The sequence below is a fragment of the Euprymna scolopes genome, chromosome 19 (genome assembly GCF_053919585.1).
Source record: "Euprymna scolopes isolate OS-2025 chromosome 19, ASM5391958v1, whole genome shotgun sequence".
Classification (NCBI taxonomy): domain Eukaryota; kingdom Metazoa; phylum Mollusca; class Cephalopoda; order Sepiida; family Sepiolidae; genus Euprymna; species Euprymna scolopes.
Genome location: NC_136500.1, coordinates 61,058,081 through 61,076,605, shown reverse-complemented (window position 1 = coordinate 61,076,605; position 18,525 = coordinate 61,058,081). Strand labels below are relative to the sequence as shown.

At 33.3% G+C, this 18,525-nt stretch overlaps 1 protein-coding gene across 14 annotated transcripts in view; it reads left to right on the top strand.

Annotated features, from left to right (window-relative positions):
* The window catches only part of LOC145303656 (MAP kinase-activating death domain protein-like), a 602,561-nt gene that overhangs the window by 506,178 nt on the left and 77,858 nt on the right, over positions 1–18,525 (top strand). For 10 of the 14 annotated variants that reach the window (XM_080145234.1, XM_080145231.1, XM_080145228.1 and 7 more), the window contains one exon: positions 2,483–2,555. The exons of the other annotated variants lie outside the window; for them this stretch is intronic. In XM_080145234.1, coding sequence (XP_080001360.1) covers positions 2,483–2,555 — 73 coding nt within the window. The remainder of the gene's footprint in view (positions 1–2,482; positions 2,556–18,525) is intronic. 14 annotated transcript variants of the gene reach the window in all.

The window sequence follows — 18,525 nt, the reverse complement described above, 5'->3', positions numbered from 1 at the left end:
TCTCAACTTGGCACTTTTCTACAAGGAGGGGTCTCTTTTTTTCACTGATATTTTCGAAAGTTATCCCCTCTTTTCGATTGACTAGCTTTAATTTAAACCTTTGCCACTTCTGGTTTGGCAATGGACGCAATAGCAAAGACATCAAATTTTTTTTTTCACATTCTTCTCCTCCTTCACGGTACAGGTTCAAGCCTGCCTGCCTACTACCAATTTTTTTTTTTTTTTTTTGTTCAACAAACACCTCCAAACACCCGGGCAACGCCGAGCATTCAGGCTAGTATACTATAAAGAACTTCCAAGGCTGAAGACTAGCAGAGAGGAGGAAGGGAGGGCCACTACCAAGTTGATAACTGATAGTTAAATTGCAACAAAAATGACACATTTGTCTCATTTCAACTGTATTGAGATGGAATTTCCCCGGGTCATCCAACCTTGAAATGGATTAACATCAATGTGAAAACATCGGACAATTAGCCGAGTAAAAACTGGATCAGAAGGTCTGACGTTATATGATGTATGACAAGTATTATATAAGCGATGCATAGAGATCACAGGAGTTACTTGATTTGAGGGACTGACTGAAAGGCGACAAAGAACACTTTCCTCAAGAAAACGCCCATTTATTCTACCTACGATTCCTGAAATATTTAAGGAAAGTTGTTTCTTGGCTAAAATTGGTTTTATTAACTACAGAAAAGATATCAGTAATGTATTCTGCCAACAACAATTATTACAAAAATTACATTTCTTTTTTACTTTTTACATAAAAGAAATTTTAAATCTATAAAATATAATATGAAATAGAAACGCACTTAGAGAATATAACCTCCTACCAAAAATAGGTAACACAGACAAATTGACCTGATGATCAACTTTAAAATTCAAATACTAAATCTATATGATCTCTTTTACAATTTGGTCTATTTATTTACATTTCTACTGTAGCTACATGTAAAGATGTTTAGCATTTTAAATGTATGTAAATTGTATACATTTGGGGATCACTATCAAAATGCACCATATTTTGTGCATTAATGCGATTGACTGACATTCATTTACATCTCTGAAAGTTTATTTTCTTCTGTTGATATGAATCAATTTGTGGGACAATGCTTTCCTGTCTTTCAGTCTTGAATGTTTAAATAAACTTTTATGGATCCAGAATTTAGTAGGGGTTTCTGGTTTAATTGGAGAGATTAAAAAACATGAAATAAATGTAGAAGGCCTGAAAGACGAGGTGAAATGTAAAAGCCCTGAAAGAAGGGGTGAAATGTAGAAGGATTTAAAGAAGAAACAAAATCCAATAAAAAAAATATGAAATATCCATGACTTGAAAGAAGATACAGGCTTGAAAAAAGATATGAAATCTATGAGACTTTAAAAAAAGATATGGAATCTGAGGTCTGAAAGAAATATAGAAAGCCTGAAGGAAAGTACAAAATGTACAATGCCTGAAATAAAATATGATTTGTAAGAAACCATACAGAAAATATGAAATGCTTTTTTATATATACTAATGAGTCACCACTTACCAAGACCAAATGCCACTCGAGGATACAAGTTAATGAGGTTGTCAGGTGGACACCTTGTGAAGATTAAAAAAGGTTGACGAAATGGATAAAGTTTGGCTACTTTAGAAAGTTACTTACTAAGTATTTGTTAGCATCAGACTTGAACACAATCATATTATAGTCTGCAAGAAAGCAGACCCGTGGTAATGTGTTCCAAAGATAAGTGCTTTGAAAGAAACTGTTCATGGAAATTTTCTTTGGGTTTAATTACATAGATGAAATTCTTTGCAGTGGTGGTATGTGAAAGTTTTACAAAAGAGAACCAAGGATTGGAGCTCAGCTGAATATCTATCATGGAGATAATGAGTAGAAAAAGACTAGCAATGTCTCTTCCGTGAAAGAAGGATTGCAGAGAAGAATAGAGATGATTTCTCTACAAGATTGTAAAGTCTACTTTATATTCTGTCAATACAGGAAAGGGTGCTCCGAGTTGTACCTCCTTAGATGTGACAGGAATACTCCATCTTATCTGACTCTCATAAAAACAGAGGATTGCATCAGGAGTTGGATACTTTCTGAAGTTCTATAGAAAATATGAAATGTGAAGAAAACAAAAAAAAAACAGAACTTATGAATATGAAAAGAAAAATATAAAAATTGGTGCACAAAAAATATCAAAGATTAGTTCAATCTTTTTTTTTTTAATTAATTTTTGTTGTTATTTTTCCTTTCATTTGCATTCAACCAATCGTAGTATTTGCTTTTGTTTGTTTTTGGTTCATTTTTTTTTCTCTCAAAATCACTGATTATAGAGCCACAATTTTAGTTCTCCTTCCTCACACTTCAATGATTTTGTTCCAAAGCCTTGAACCCCTCCCGTGACTCACCCACACATCCCTGACGTTCTTTGTCCACGAGTGGGTACACTTCTGTGAATTAACAGCTTCAGGTTGCTTCATTTTTATTTTCAGTTCTTTATTGAGATAAGTCGTGTCAAGAAATGTTTCACGCAGAAAGGAGGCATTTTTGTGATTGAGGAGTTTGGTAAGATTTACTGACTAACTCATTTTTTTTTTACCAATTTTTTCTCCTGATTTATTGCTTCTAGCTTCTGCTTTGGATGCGAATATTTGACTATGCACCAAAAAGATCTAAAAAAAAAATTTGCATGCTATTTCTATTACTACCAGAAATTTTGCCAGCGCATGCAAAAAAAAAACCAACCTTTCTTTCTTTTTATTAACTAATTTTTTATATCTCCATCTATACATATATATACATACCATATGCCATAAAAACAACTGTGATTATATTTGATATTATATATATGTATAATTTATTTATATATTTTTCTATATCTACAGAAATTTTACATTTTTGCATATATATATATATATATATATATATTGACTTGAAGAAAATATTTTAAATAATTTAAATCTGGTAGTAAAATCCACTTCCGTGATTTTCTGTATAAATTCTAATCATGTATTGAATTATCAAATGTTGAGAATTTTGTGTGTCTGTTAAGTTAACCAGATTGTCTTCATTGCTCCTTTGTTAATGATTTCAGCATTGTAAAGTTTTTTATTATTAAACAAAAGATCCGTTTTCACTTATTGTTTCTTCAAATTATTTGAGAAGTTTTCAAGTTAATCTAATCATAAAATATCTAGAAAGTACCATAGTCCCAAGATAAGTGTAATAATTTTTCTTTTTTTTACATAGGAGTCATCACTTATCATGGCCTGGAGGCCACTCAAGGATAAGGGTTAATGGGTATACATTAGTCATTGCGATTATAGCGTAGTAAACATAAGTAGTGGGAATTTTGTAAATTGGATTACTTAAGGGGACGGTTTATCAAGAACCTGTTCATGTTGAACTTGAAGACAATCAGATTGTAGTCAGCTGGAAAGCAGGCAATCGGAAGAGATTTCCACAGGCGTGGAGTTCTAAGAAAGAAGCTTTGTTCATGGAATTTACGCTTTGAATTAGGCACAGATAAAGAGTGGGAAAACTTACTGACAGTGGCTTCAGCTAGACGGGTGTTTTTCGTGAAAGTCTGGCGGGGGGGGCATTGATTGAAGTTCATATGAGCAGTTGCCATGAAAATAACAATAAAGGAGAGATAGGCTCGCAGTGTCTCTTCTGTGGAAAAGAGGTTGCAGGGAAGAGAAAAGGGCATCCCCATTAGGTTACAAAGTCTATTTTGAACTCTGTCAAGACAGGATAAGCTGCTTCTAGCAGCTCTTGTCCAGATGTGGCAGCAGTACTCCATCGTTGGCTGAACCTGGCTTTTATATAGATAGAGAATTGCATCAGGAGTGAGATATCTACTGGAGCAGTAAAAGGATCACACCATTTTTCCAGTGATCATGGCAATGGATTTGATAAAGATTATATTTCTGAAACCTTTTGTGGCTAACCATATTTAATGAAGTCTGCAGGAAAGCAGACCCATCGCAATGTGTTCCAAAAATGAGAAGTCCTTTGAAAGAAATTGTTCGTAGAAATTTGTTTTGGCTTTAGGTCATTCATATCTTGTCGCTCCATCTCTTCAACCAGCGGCATGCGGTTTCATTACCAACACTGAGGTCTTCATCCATGCAGTTGGGCCCCAGTGGGCAAGATGTTAAAATGTACTCGATGGTCTGAACTTGGGCACCACAGGGGCATTCAGCAGTTGTAGAGTAACCCCACATGATCAGGTTGTCGCCAGTTTTTGCAACTTTTGCGCTTGCCCTATTCAGAGTGACCCACTCCGAACGGGACAGGTGTGTGCCAGGTGGTAAGGTTTCACTGGGCTCTGGCAGTGCTATATTTGTAGACTGAGGGTCTACTTCTCTCCACATCTGCAGCCAGTAAGAGGATGTAGGAGTGTCCGGTAGTTCCTCCACTATGGCAAAGCTCCGCCGGAACACAAGTCGTCTAGCCACCTCCGAGTAGCCATAGAGAGGGTGTCTGGGGTCTTCAAGTTGTTTAGTACACTCAACTCTCGCAATTATATCCCGGCGGACTTTAGGTGGTGGTATGCCACTTAATCGGTATAGGGCTGGTAGAGGTGTGCTTTTTAAGTTTCCGGTTATGATCCGGCAAGCTTTGTGGAGATCTGCGTCAATGCTTTAGGTGAACAGAGGAAAATCTTTAAATTTGTGACAATAAGATTTGTTCTTTCTGTGAAAGTTTTACAGGGAAGAACCAGGGATTGGCTAAGCACCTACCATGGAGATTATGATGGACTACAAAAAGACGAGCTGTGTCTCTTTGGTCAAAGAAGGGTTATAGAGAAGAATGGAAATCATTTCTCATTCGAAATATGCCTTAGCATTAAATGCTTTAAAGATGTTGATATTCAATAAGAAAGAAAACCAACACAAAACCTGATGATCTACGAGATATTAAGATTATCCACCTACCCCTCCTCGTCAAAAGGGCATGTATGACAGAAGAGGACTAATACTAATATATACAAAAAAAAACAAAAAAAACGGACACTTGTTCAATTTCGGACATAAACATATCTATTTCAAACTTATGTGTGATATACCAACCAATTGATAGACATCTTGAATACATCTAAAAATTTGTCTCTAGTTGTTCCCTTTATTCGATGTGGTTCTTGGTGACACTACTGCCTCCATTGATCAAAAGGAAATGTTGAGGTCAGTTTCAAATATTGTATTTGGCCAGAAGTTCCGATGAGAACTGGTCAATTCCACATTTAAAATCGACTTTGTATTATATTTTATGATAAAAGTAGCCAATAGTGTGTTTTAATGAAGTTTAACTTAGTATGCTCATTTGCAATATTAATATTAAAATAAGACAAAAATTTCAATTTTTTTTAGTCTTTGGGAAATGTGACAGTTACAGACACAAAATCTTCCTTAGGATACTCAGTTGTTTTATTTTATTTCAATCGAAGTTCTCAAAAATCAAGGGACTCTTACCTGGGAGCTAGCACTTGATATGAGATACATAGATATTCGAATATTCGATTAAAGTTCTCCTTTATGTCTCAAACACTGAGTTAGTAAAAAAGTTGAGAATATGATTTTCCTCTCCCCAATTGACCATCTCAATATGTTATAGTATACCTTCCTTGTGGTCTCTTGGTTTTACTGGATTCCAGGACAAGCATTCATCTAGTCTGGTGGAATATCCAGCTTTGGGTTGTTACTTGAGGTAACATCACTTGTAGAAGATGCACCATTCCTGATGGGTTATCCATACTGGAGAAATCTAATTTGGGCTGCGAATACTATGTAATTTTGAATATTTAGTCCGGGTTTACTTGTAGGGAAAAGTATCCTCATGTCAGGTTGACCTGACAAACCCTTGTACAGAGAGAACTTAGACAATCAAGGACAGTGTCTGGTAGGCATTTAAATTCTCTCCAGTTTGGCAGCCATTGTGCATACCAAATTGAAAAACATCAGTGACAACTTGGAGAGTTTAACTTATTTCCCAGTTCATGAAGACAATTTTGAATGAAGTCTTACTCGGTAGGTAGAAAATGAGACTAATATTAAAATTAAAGTAGGGTAATTGTTTCAATATTCATCTAGTCTGTTGTAGTATCCTGCTTTCAAACATTTTTGATAAATGCTATGTAGTTTCAGTTATAAACAGACAGCAAATCTTTGGCAACCATTTTAGATAGGATTTCGTAAATGGTATTCCTCAATTAGGACACTATTCTGAATTGCCTGCATTTTACCTATTTTACGATATCATAGTCTTCGACTAAAAGACCAAAATGTAAATCCTTTTCTTCATAATCTTTTCTTAGAACTAATACTCAATTTTTTATAATTGTTTTCAGAATTCTAATTCTATTATTTTTCTTTAATTATTTTGAAAATTCCTAATAAATTAACCCTTTTTTCCAAGTTGATATCATCTTGGTTCTGAATGCACTTATTTCTTTTTTTTTATATATACATCTTTTGTATGTGCCTCCTCCTCCTCCTCCTCTTATCCATTTCATTACGGATGACCCAGCACGTCTTGTTTGGTTGAGGGTTTTTCATTTTAACCCTTGATTGGTGATTGGTATTTCTTTTCTTTCAACACTTAATCATCAGTGGTTTGTGTTTTTTTCAGATTTCTTCTTCCAACAGTTGTTTATTTTTCTCATTTTCATCTTGTTGTTTCATGTTGATAAAAATTGATCCTATATTATTCTCAGTTCCCATTTTTAAAAAAATCTAGAATGAAGAAAAAAATTGAACCATTGAAATTAGAAATCTCTACATTTTGATACAGATGAGGGAGAGAATTCCAAAGGTAAATGGTCTGAGGAAAGTAGCTGTTAGAATAGAAAATCGTCAGGTATCTGCATACGTTTACATATGTATGTATTTCTTATGTTTACATTTTTCTGCTCAGGTTGAATGTCTGTTGGATATGTTGAGGCATTTACGATTTTGTTAATGTGTTTCTGATGATAGGACAATTTGTGAAACTTTAGTAAAGTGTTAAGATGAACCATATTTATCAATAATTATAAATATATAAACACATAATAGTATAAAAATAAATTTATGTATTTCAGATCGATTTGAATAGGAATCAATTTCCAAAAGCAAGGATAAAACTCAATATTTAAAATTTAATTTAAAAATTTTAATATAGCTACTAATAGATAAAAATAAAGTATTAAATGAGGGTTTTCTCATTGTATTAATTAATAAAGCTTCTTATTATTTAAAAAATGATATAATAAATTTTATTAAAAACACACACACAACAATAGTATTTTAATTTGATAATTAGACTTAAACTGTTGTTTTTCTTTTGCTAAATTTTCCATTTGTTTATGAACAATCTCTGATTACTAATCTTGAATTTTTCTTCTGTATTTTCTTGGAATATTTTGTATTTGTCACCTCTCTGCCTTTCCAATAAAGAGGGGGTCATTTATAACAACTTGGTCTACCCATGGTTGCTTTCGAATTCTCCAGAAACATGTGTAAAAGTTATTTTCGTCCGAAATTGTCATTAAGTCATCAAATGATATAACCTTGGTTTAATGATATATAGATATAACTATATTTGTGTATGTTTTTTTTTTTTTTAATTTACCAAGGCTATTCAGTGTAAAAGATCGATGAATGTTGACATTTAACAACGGAGCATATTTAAGTAAATTATGATATACTAGAATACGATGACCAAATCTATTAATTTTTTTCTTGTTGAAGTTCAGAGCCATTTAATGTAACTTGACAGTTGTTTTGCACAAAAGCAATTGGGAATAAACATGTAATTACCAGAATCTTTCATTAATCAGCAGACCAAAACATCGTTCCTGAAAGAAAACCTTAGAAAAAAATGCACAAAAAATGCCTGTAAAAGGTTTTGTGTATTTTTCTTTTACTCAAAAAGTATTTTTCTGTTACTTTATTCAGATAGCGATGTTTTGCTCTCCTTATGAAAGAAAGGTCCTAATAATTATACGTTTATTTAGTTGTTCATTTGTGCTCGAAACAGTTGTCAAATTACAATGATTTGCTTCGAATTTCGGTAAGAAAAAATGAACAAAGATTTTAATAATTAGAAAAAATGAAATATGCTCTCTTTAATTCTTATAAGACTCAAGACAAGTTATTCTTCAGAAATGTAAAAGCCTAAAAAATGTTGATGTTAACTTAGCAATGCTTATTTCAATTTATGCTTGATAACACAAACCAGCATTGCACAGGATTATATTGTTATTATAGTCAACAAAACACTGCTTTGGAATGTTTGAAAAAATATATTTTGCACTCATTTAGATCTTACTGTTCACACATCATGCAGTTAGGGGTTTTAAATAAAAATAAGTTGTTTGTGGTAACTCGTTGTTACCTAAAATGTTAAGAATAATTCTGAAACCCATGCTAACCAAAAAGAAAAACGCCATACGATGTGTTTATCATGTGTGTTAAATTTCCTCTTTTTGTTTTTTTAAGCGATTATAAACTGTGCTTGTCCTTTTTAATTGTTTTGTGTAGATGCAAGTATTAAAAACAACCGAGATAATTTCACTTAGATTTAAAACCAAAGTAATCAGGAAAGTTTAGTGATGCAGACACATAAATTATAAGTGAGCAGTTGTTGTTGTTGTTGGTATTCAGAAAATACGAATGTATTATATTCTGGAATAACTCGTGTTTAGTTAATTGTTATTTCAGAAAAAAATTACACAAAGTGAAACTGGTGGCAGTAGTAATAGAAAAAATAATAGCAGGTGAAAGTTGATGCTACCTTCTTTTTAAAAGGTTTGTTTGGAAGAATCACAGAGCGAGAAAAATATAATAAATATGGAATAAGAATGAGTTGAATGCAGGATTTCTGCAAACATGAGTGCATAAGGTAATTGGAGTCTGGAACAGACCAGCATATAAAATGGTTGATTATTTTCTTATAGTGTCTGAAGGCATAAGGGAAAAAACATTATTTTAATATATAGATTCAAACTAAAAACGTAATGTATTAATTGTTTTACCCATTTATAAACATTTTAAATCTAGATTCCATGTAGAAGTCAAAGGTGGCCATCACTGTAAAAGAATTCCAGGTTTGTTTGAGTAGGAGGCAGAGTAGTTATTTTCGTAGGTGAAAAATCCTCCTACCTCTTGTTAATATCAATAAGAAAAAACTGAATATCCCTCTGGGTAAAGTATATTTTGATAAAATTGTTTTGAAATATCTTCTTTTTTTTTTTTTTTATTCAAGAACATAGATAGAAAACAGATGTTTATACAGAAGGAGAATTTTGTAATCTTTGATTTCAGACTCTATTGTGCATTGACAGATCCACAAAACCTCCCACATTAACTTATATATTAGATATACACATTTTGATATATTTTATAGTAGGTTGAACATTTATACTGATTGGCATTTATTGGAATTGTTTCCTCTCACTTTTCTAAATGTGATATTTGATTTTCAAAATAATTTATTTTTTGGTCAAGTCTGAAAACCCATCAAAACTATTTCTTATACCTTGTATCTCTAATAAAACGATCATTTTCTCAGATATTTGTACCCAATTAATCATGATATGCAAATTATTTTTTTGATTATTCTAAAAGGTCCTCGACGATCCGTCTGACAGTGACTTTGTTTCTTTGTTGCTGTTGGCTGAGTTATGGTTCTGTCCAATCCTAGGAGCTCATCCCTTCCAGGCTTTACCTTGTCTCAGGAAAGAGATTAGTTAATTGCTAAGCGTCTGCAGCATCCTTACCGGGGAATGCTGACAAAATTGCTCAGGTATATTTTGTAGGCCAGAGTGTACTTGACCTCGTGCACTGCCTTTTAAAACCTTGCCTGACCTTGTGTTGAACCTCCATCACGGAAGTGAAAAATAGGAATTGACTTTTTTTACATTAAAAATACCTGAACTCCCTAAGATTCAGATTATTTATCCTTATCTTAATACAAAGAGGGTGCACACGTATATTCCTATTTAAATCAAAAACAATTTGCATCAGTAATTCTTGTACATTCATTATGCAGAGTGCAACTTCGAATCAAACATTAATTTGTTTACCTTTTTTTATTGCCGTTTTATTTTCATTATTAATGGAAGTGGATTTTATGTAAGGATTTTATTTAATGTTATTACTAACATTATTATTTATTTATTTACAATCTTTTCATCATTATATTTTATTTTTTTTTTTTATATTATTCATTCATATTCTTTTTTCTTTCTCAAAAATAACAATTTTACCATGCAACTAATAACATGTTTGATGTTTTTTTGTTTTCACAAAGAATATGACAATTTGTCATTATTTATTTGAAAACAGATGAAGATAAATGCAGGTATCCTCAACTCAAATGACAACGTGCTAAGGGGTAAAATAAAATATAAGTTTCCTTCTCACAGAATCACGAGAATGAATACGTTGTGTGTATGCACACACAACGTATTTTTTATTTATACTTACATTATTGGATACATATGTGCATACCTGTTTCAACTACTACTTTATTTCAAGTGCAGCTTCTTTGGGCCTCTGAGTATATAGTATATCCGGAGGACTGAGGAAGCTGGAGTTGAAATAAATTTGTAGCTGAACCAGATATGCACGTGTACCCAATAATGTTTGTATAAATTCAAAAAAATTATACTATAATACAACTTTAGCTGTTATTGAGTATTATCTTATAAATACTGGAATTACCTTGGATTAACATCTATATATATATATATATATATATATATATATATATTATTATTGCAGGTTAATATTGATCAGAGGTTAAACATCCAATTAATTTAACAAGGTTTATACAAGAGTGCACAATACCAAGGTAGAGTAAGATATACATTTTATTTATTTTTACATAAACATTTAGGTATCGCTACACATTCATGAATATGTTTTAGTAAAATAATTATAAATAACTAGGCAATGTTCCTGTAAAAAAGCCAACTTCTTAGATTAAGCCGAAAGCCAAATACTTTATCCAAGGACTTTTGTAAAAGCAGCATCGGCGGACAAAGTCTCTAATTATTTATAGATAGTTGAGTGAAACATACTCATGAATGTGTAGCAATACTTAAATGTTTATGTAAAAATAAATAAAAAGTGTGTGTATGTGTGTGTGTGTATATATATATATATATATATATATATATATATATATATATATATATATACACACAAGATGTTTTTAAGACAGCAAACTTTAAATTGACAATTCTGTTTTCTTCAATTGCATATTTGACAACTATTGGTTATTTTGAGCTCAGTTTGGTTTGGCAATTCATCATGTGGTTTCAGCAGGATGGAGCCACATGCCACAGAGCGCACAACACAATCAATTTACTAAGATAAACATTTCACAAATTGGCCACCTTGTTCATGCAATTTAACACCATTAGATTATTATCTTGAGGATATGTAAAGTCGCATGTCTATGCTGATAAGCCAAACACAATAGACCACTTGGAAGGAAGCATTCGATGCATTATTACTGAAATATAGCCTATAATTTAATGTGTAGAGTTGTGAAAATTGGACCTCTAAATAATGTCAAATACACACAAGCCATATGCCTGAAATCGTATTTAAATTATAAATGCCAAAAATTTATCTTTGGAATAAACCACATATTTGTATGATAAAAATATTTTTCTGTGATTTATTTTGTTATAAACTTAGCCACTTCTAAAATAAAACACCCTTTATAGATATTATATTTATACATTTATATATATATATATATATATATATATATATATATATATATATATATATATATATATATATACTTGGGAGATGAAGGCCTCCTTAATCCTGATTGACAACCTTCTTAGAGCTGGTGACTCAAAATAATTATCTGGTTTGCAAACCTAAATTGTTTAAGGAACAGTTAGGCTTGCCTATCACCAAGCTTTCACATTTCTTTGTCTGTTAGCTAAGCACAGAGATACAATTAGGGGCATTCAATGCAAGGTCTTGTTTCATAACTAGGAAAATGTACACAATCTCCCATCCCTTTCTTCTTCCTATTGTTTTTTTGTTCCATTTCTCTCAAATTGAGCAACTTGGTGATGCTTGATTGCCATTTATGTCCATGCAACTAGTCTGCACTGCTCTTGTCTGGCAAGTTGAGCGTAAAGATTTGACACTTTATTTGGTTGCTATTTCTGATTGACTAACTCTTCAGTTGTAGGCTTTCTCGAGGCCACAACAATTTAGACAATAATAATAGTCTAGTTGTGTCTGCATATTTGGCATCAAACTGATCCACTTATTATAACCCAACTCTACACTCAAACTTAAAAAATCAAGTGAAATGACATCCAAAGCAGAAAAACATGTTCAACCCAGACACCATCCCAAATAAACTAATTTACCTCCTCCCTTGAGGCTTGCATTCACAAATATCCATGAACTTAGAAGTAACTTAAATGATGTAGAATCTATTCTTCTAGTAAACTCCCCAGGTATCCTAGCATTAAATGAAACTAACCTACATTCCTAATCTCCTCTAACTGCTTTAACATGACAAGATACCTTCCTCTCTGCAGTAAAGACTCGAACAGATATATGCACGGACTTCGAGTCTACATTCATTCTCCCCTTAACTAGAGAGCACAGTCTACAATCAGATGAGCAGACCTTCATGTGCTTAAGAATAGCCTTACAACACTGCATTATTTATATTTTCTCTACCTTTTTCCCTTCAATCAGGACTGTGCCCTGAGTAACCATGTCTCTGACAATATAAATGGAGCACTATCCTTAAATATTAAAGCCCAGATATATGTATTTGGGGATTTTAATGTCCACCGCATTAGTTGGCTTGTTTTATCAAGTTACGCTGATGCAGCTGGTAGCAGCACACATAGCTTCTCTATAGCTAAATAGTCAGTCACGTTCCTGACCTGCCTCTCACATCGTGGAGATCAGCAAGCTTCACTTCTCTATCTATTCTTAACTACAGTACTCGAGGATTGTGTGACAAATGCCCATAGTCCAATCGAGAATGCTGATCATCTTCTGATATTGGTTGGCATCACCCTAAGTTCTTGACCCCAAGCTGAGGAGCCATTACTCAAAATGACAAAATGCTTCAAAAGAGCTGATTAGGAAATCATTAAAGAACACATCAAAGATGTTTTATAGTTTAATATATTTTCTCTTCCTGCTGAATGAGACAACTAAATAATATAAAGCAGGTATTGAAGCATATGTCCCACACGGAAAAACTATAACAAGCCCCACTCTTCCCAATGGTTTATTTAGACTTGTGCAGCTGCCATGATACAAAGGCAGCATACATTCTGACAATTCATCTACCACAAGTCAAGTACAAATAGGCTAAAGTCTGCAGAAGCTAGAAATAACTGTAAGAGTGAAATAGCTGCAGCCAAGAGAAGACATACCAAAGTGACTAGAAAACATATCAAGTTGCAGAAAATAGAAACTCGTGATTACTGAAAAATTTATAATATTGTGATGAATCCTGGATAATAACAATTCCCCAATTAACAACCATGAGGTCGCATGCATGGCAACTAAGGAAACTGACCTGCTTTCCTGGTGGTTCACCTCCAACCTTAGACCCCTCAAACTTCGATGTACAGACAAAAGCAATGCTTGTAGATATAAAAATCACTCCTTCTCGTATATCATTATATTATATCATAGAAAACCTAAACGCCTCCAAGGTGTGTGTGCCTGATCTCATCCCTTCCATACTAACTTAGTAACGCTCCACTGAACTAGCTCCCATCCTCTCCAAACTTATTAACAAATGCCTAGCCGAGTTTTGATTCCCTGATAGCTGGAAAATTGCCTTTGTTGTACCAGCCTTCAGGAATTCTGGCGAAAGAATTGACCTGTTCAATTATCACCTAGTCAGTCTCTTCCCCCTTTTCACTAAAATAATTGAGTCTTTAATGAAGTGCTAGTCAACCATCTTGTAAATGCTGTGTATCTTTCTGACCAACAAGCCTGTTCTACTATAGATGTTTTAACTGTCATCTCTGAATGCATATACCATGCACTGAATAAGGCAGGGAAAGCAAAAGATGTAAACCTTGATATATTCAAAGCCTTTGACAAGATCTGGTATAAAGGGTTTCTCACGAAAAATAAAATCTCATGGTATTTCTGAATGAATACTTAACATAATCAGATCTTTCTTAGACAAGAGAAAACTCTAGGTTGTCTTGTATGATCATGTGTCTAAACAACATGATATTAATGCAGGTGCACCCCAGGAGTCGATGTTTGAACCTTTTATTATTCCTGATATTCATAATTGAGCTTCCTATTAAAATTGCCTGAAATGGGTATATTTACTGGTGACACCATGTTCTATATTAGATATGAGGGAAAAACAAATATACATATATCCAAGGCTATGGCAGAAATTTTAGAAAACGAAATCAGTCTAGTGAAATGTGACCGTAAATGGATGGTAACATCTAATGCTACTAAGACTAAACTTCTTTCCTTTTAACAACCATAAAAAAATCTTCCCAACCACTGATTGCCATAATAAATGGCATCCTTTCTGAGAGCCCATCTTTTAAACTTCTCTACCTAACATTCCCAGGCAACATGAATTGAAACAAATACATTAATGACATTGCCAAAGCTGCTGCAAAGAAAGTGGGCTCCATCTACCATGATAAAAAAATTACTCAAACCAGAGAGCATCCTATATCTTTACAAAGCCACCATTCGCTCATGTATGGAGTATTGGTGCAACATCTGGGATGATGCATCTACCACTACTCACTCTTAGACAGAGTTCATCCAAAAAAAGAGTCTCAAATGTAATAATTCTTACACTGTCAGCTAAGCTCCAACCTCTGTCCCATTGTTGCAATGTTGCATCCTTGTGTATTTTTTTTTTTTTTTTACAAGTACTTTAATGGAATGTGCTCTGAATGTGCTGGCTTTAGTATTGTGGGAGGCCCTGTTGGTGATATTCTCGACATATGACCAAATGAAGTAGTCCAGTGGGTGCAAGTCTGACGAGGAAAGGGGGGCAGTGAGAGAAGGGTACAAAGTCGTAGCACTCTTTCTGAATCCAAGCCTGAATCTCTTTGGACTTGTGGGTCAGTGTCAAGTTTGACTGCCACATCCAGGGTCTGCCAGCGGCCACCTGATTGCACCAGGGGATCACCACAATCTTCAGCACATTATTGAGGACGGAGGTGGCCTGTTTATGTTATAGCCGATCCCATCCTCATGTCGTTAATGAATGGTAGTGATTGAAAAGCAAAGGTCGCATAATAAAGACGAAACATAACGATATACGATAATGAATGAATGTAGATTTATTTACATAAACATACATGTGAAGAAATGAATATAGAGATAGTAAGAATAAGAGTTTGTTGGAGAAAGGATTAAGTAATGTTATTTGCAAAGTATTTTAATGAAAGGCTAGGCTGGTTAGTCAGGAGGGCTGATTGGCTGGCCATGCCAACCGGAGCGCATTTCGTCACATGTTGACTTGTCGAGAATCCAACAGAAAAGGAGGTAGAAATATACAGAATAGGAAGTGATGTGGCTGTGCCACTCTCTTGCTACCAGAGTTAAAGGGCGATAATCGAGTTAGCCTAGGAATTTCAATTCCCACAACATCCAGGTACACTTAGTATTGACTTTCAAGCTGACTTTGAAGATATGAGGTGGCATTATGTTACCCTCACTAGAAACCACACAAAAGACCATAATCATGGTTTGTCCGATGCCCTCATGCGTTGGACTGTCCGGATTTGCATTTTGAGGGTGCTGGCAATGGTCCTGTTGTCATAACTTGGATCAGTAGAGAGCATGAGTTGTACAGTAGCACATCTCTAATCTTGCTCGTTGAACATCGTGTCACTTTCAGACATGATAGAAGACTCCTATCGCTCTTGGGATTTGTACACAACTGGCCAACTAGTAGATGGTCTGCAACAAACAAAGAAAACTGGTTTTCATCAAACGGAAATGGAATCATGTTGCCTTTTCTACAGTGACAGTTTTATTGTTCTACTCGATATGCATGGGTAAATGGTGGTTTTGTACAGATACTGGATATTAGTAGGTGTTAGTAGTTTTCTATCACAGTAGAGAGAGCCCACTTTCTTTGCAGCAATCTTGGCATTGTTTTCCATCTATTTGTAGACGTAGATGAGTTCATGAATAATAGTAATAAAAAGGAATTAAGGTGATATTTTGGGGAACTGACAGATGTAACATAGAATTTAATCTGTATACTAACATTGTGCTATATATCACATTGTCTATATGTCAGTACAACTTTTTAAGGATTGAATTGAAAGGATAGGTACAAAGGAAGCGTAACAAACAAATAATAATAATTTAGAAGCAGACACAATTAAATAAACAGAAATGAAAGAGAAATATGGCAAAAAAATAGATGATAAAAACAAAGCTCTTCGAAACCAAATTATATAGTATAAACCTGATAACATAAATAAACATGAGGACACATTGAAAGAATGGATGAAAGTTCTTGAATTAATAAATGTATAACAGTTAAGGTAGAAGATTCAGTTTGCAGAGAAAGACCGTGGAAAACGTGAGAGGAAATGATAAAAATAGAGTTGAGAGAAAGAGAAATAAAGATAGACCTGATCAGAGGTAGGTTACTTTAGGAGACAATTTCTTAAAGCCATTCAGTACATGCCAATATATGAAATGGGCATTAAACCGAATATGATTATGATGCAGTATAGCTAGTAACATTTTCTGCATTATTCATAGACCGGACAAATAAAGAACTTAGGTACCTTGATCAGAAGACTAGGAAACTAATGAACATGAAAAATGCATTACATTCAAAGTATCTTATTAACTGATTACATAAAAAAGGAGAGGAAGAGAACAATTAAGTATAAAAACTGTATGAATCACAAAAAAGAACTAGAAAATACATAGTCTAAAACACAGAAAGGCTTATTGCAGCAAGAGACGGTTAAAATTAACAATACAGGGAATAGTAAAACTGGAAACAAAACGAAAAGTGTGAGGAGATGCAGCTCGCTGGCGGTTTATAAGAGGTACCATTAAAACACCTGAGCATAGCTACAAAAAGGACACTTGCAAAGAGAAACGGAAATGCTGCTAACAGTTCTACAGAACAAGCAATTAGAATGACATATATAAAAGTTTAAAATAGACAAAACCTAGGAAAACACTAAATGTAGATTCTGTGATGAATAAGATGAAATGATAAATTACATAAGTGAATGGAGCAAATTAACCCCGAAAGAATACAAAAACAGACATGATTGCAGAAAAAAACAATCCACTTTGGATCGTTCACACATGCATTTTGAACATACAGATAAATGATACTAACCCGAGATAATATTAGAAAATGAAAAGCCCTAAGTACTCTTTAAGATAAAGCTACAAAAACCTCCCCAAAGTAAAGAAATGCATATCAAAATAATCAGCACAAAGTAAAAAAAAATCTAGATTTGATTGCTCTATTGTTCTTGCTATGTAAAATAGTGCATATATTATTCCATATTCTGATCCAATATATCTTAATTTCCTGTCGATTTTTTTAAAAATATTTAATCTGATCAACAGTTCTCATTTTTCTTAATGTCATAGAGATAGTTAGAGAAGATACTCCTCTGTTAGTCACTAATCCTCTTACACTAACTCTAATTTGAATTACCGGGTTCAAATATTTTATAGGATAAAAAAATTTTTACTTCACTATTTGTAAACTCTATGGATTCTCAAATATCTACCAAGCATTCACATTTTTTTTTTTTTTTTTTTTTGCATCAAGGTTTTTATTCCACTGGATTCTGCAGAGGCATCAGATTTTGTAGGGTTATTTATTTCATATATCCTTACAAATATATTTGATAATACAGATAGTGATCTATGTAGGGATGATGGATTAGCTATAAGAGATAATTACCAAATCAAGGGGGAGGATTTTAAGAAAATTATACATATGGAAATGAAAATATTTTATATACATAGAAATGAAAATATTAGGTGTAAGAGTAAACATGCTAACTAGTTAAGAAACATTTTGCTTGTTGAACATTGTGTCACTTTCAGACAAACAGCTCTAAAAATAGTGGGTACGATAATATCAAGATTAAATATAGGCAATAGAACACCAATAATTATAATAAAGTTAAAAGTATAAGAAACAGAAATGTAATTTGGTATACACCGCCCTATAGATACTAATAACTAAACTTGGTAAGAAATTCCAAACTCTCATCAAAAAACGTTTTTCTGTAATAAATCCCTTACACGAAATCTTTAATAAAAATAACAAAATTTGTCTCATAGTTGCTGCAAAAACATGATAACATATGATAATTAAAGCATGTAATAGAAAAATATTAAATGGAGGCATTAGAAAAAAAAACGAAGCAAGCAAGAAAAATAGCTAGCATAAGAACAAATAACACAAAGAAGGGCCAAATCTTATCACTAGAAATAGTATTAACCAAAGCCTTATTAGTAACCTTAAAATAATAACAAAAAATGCT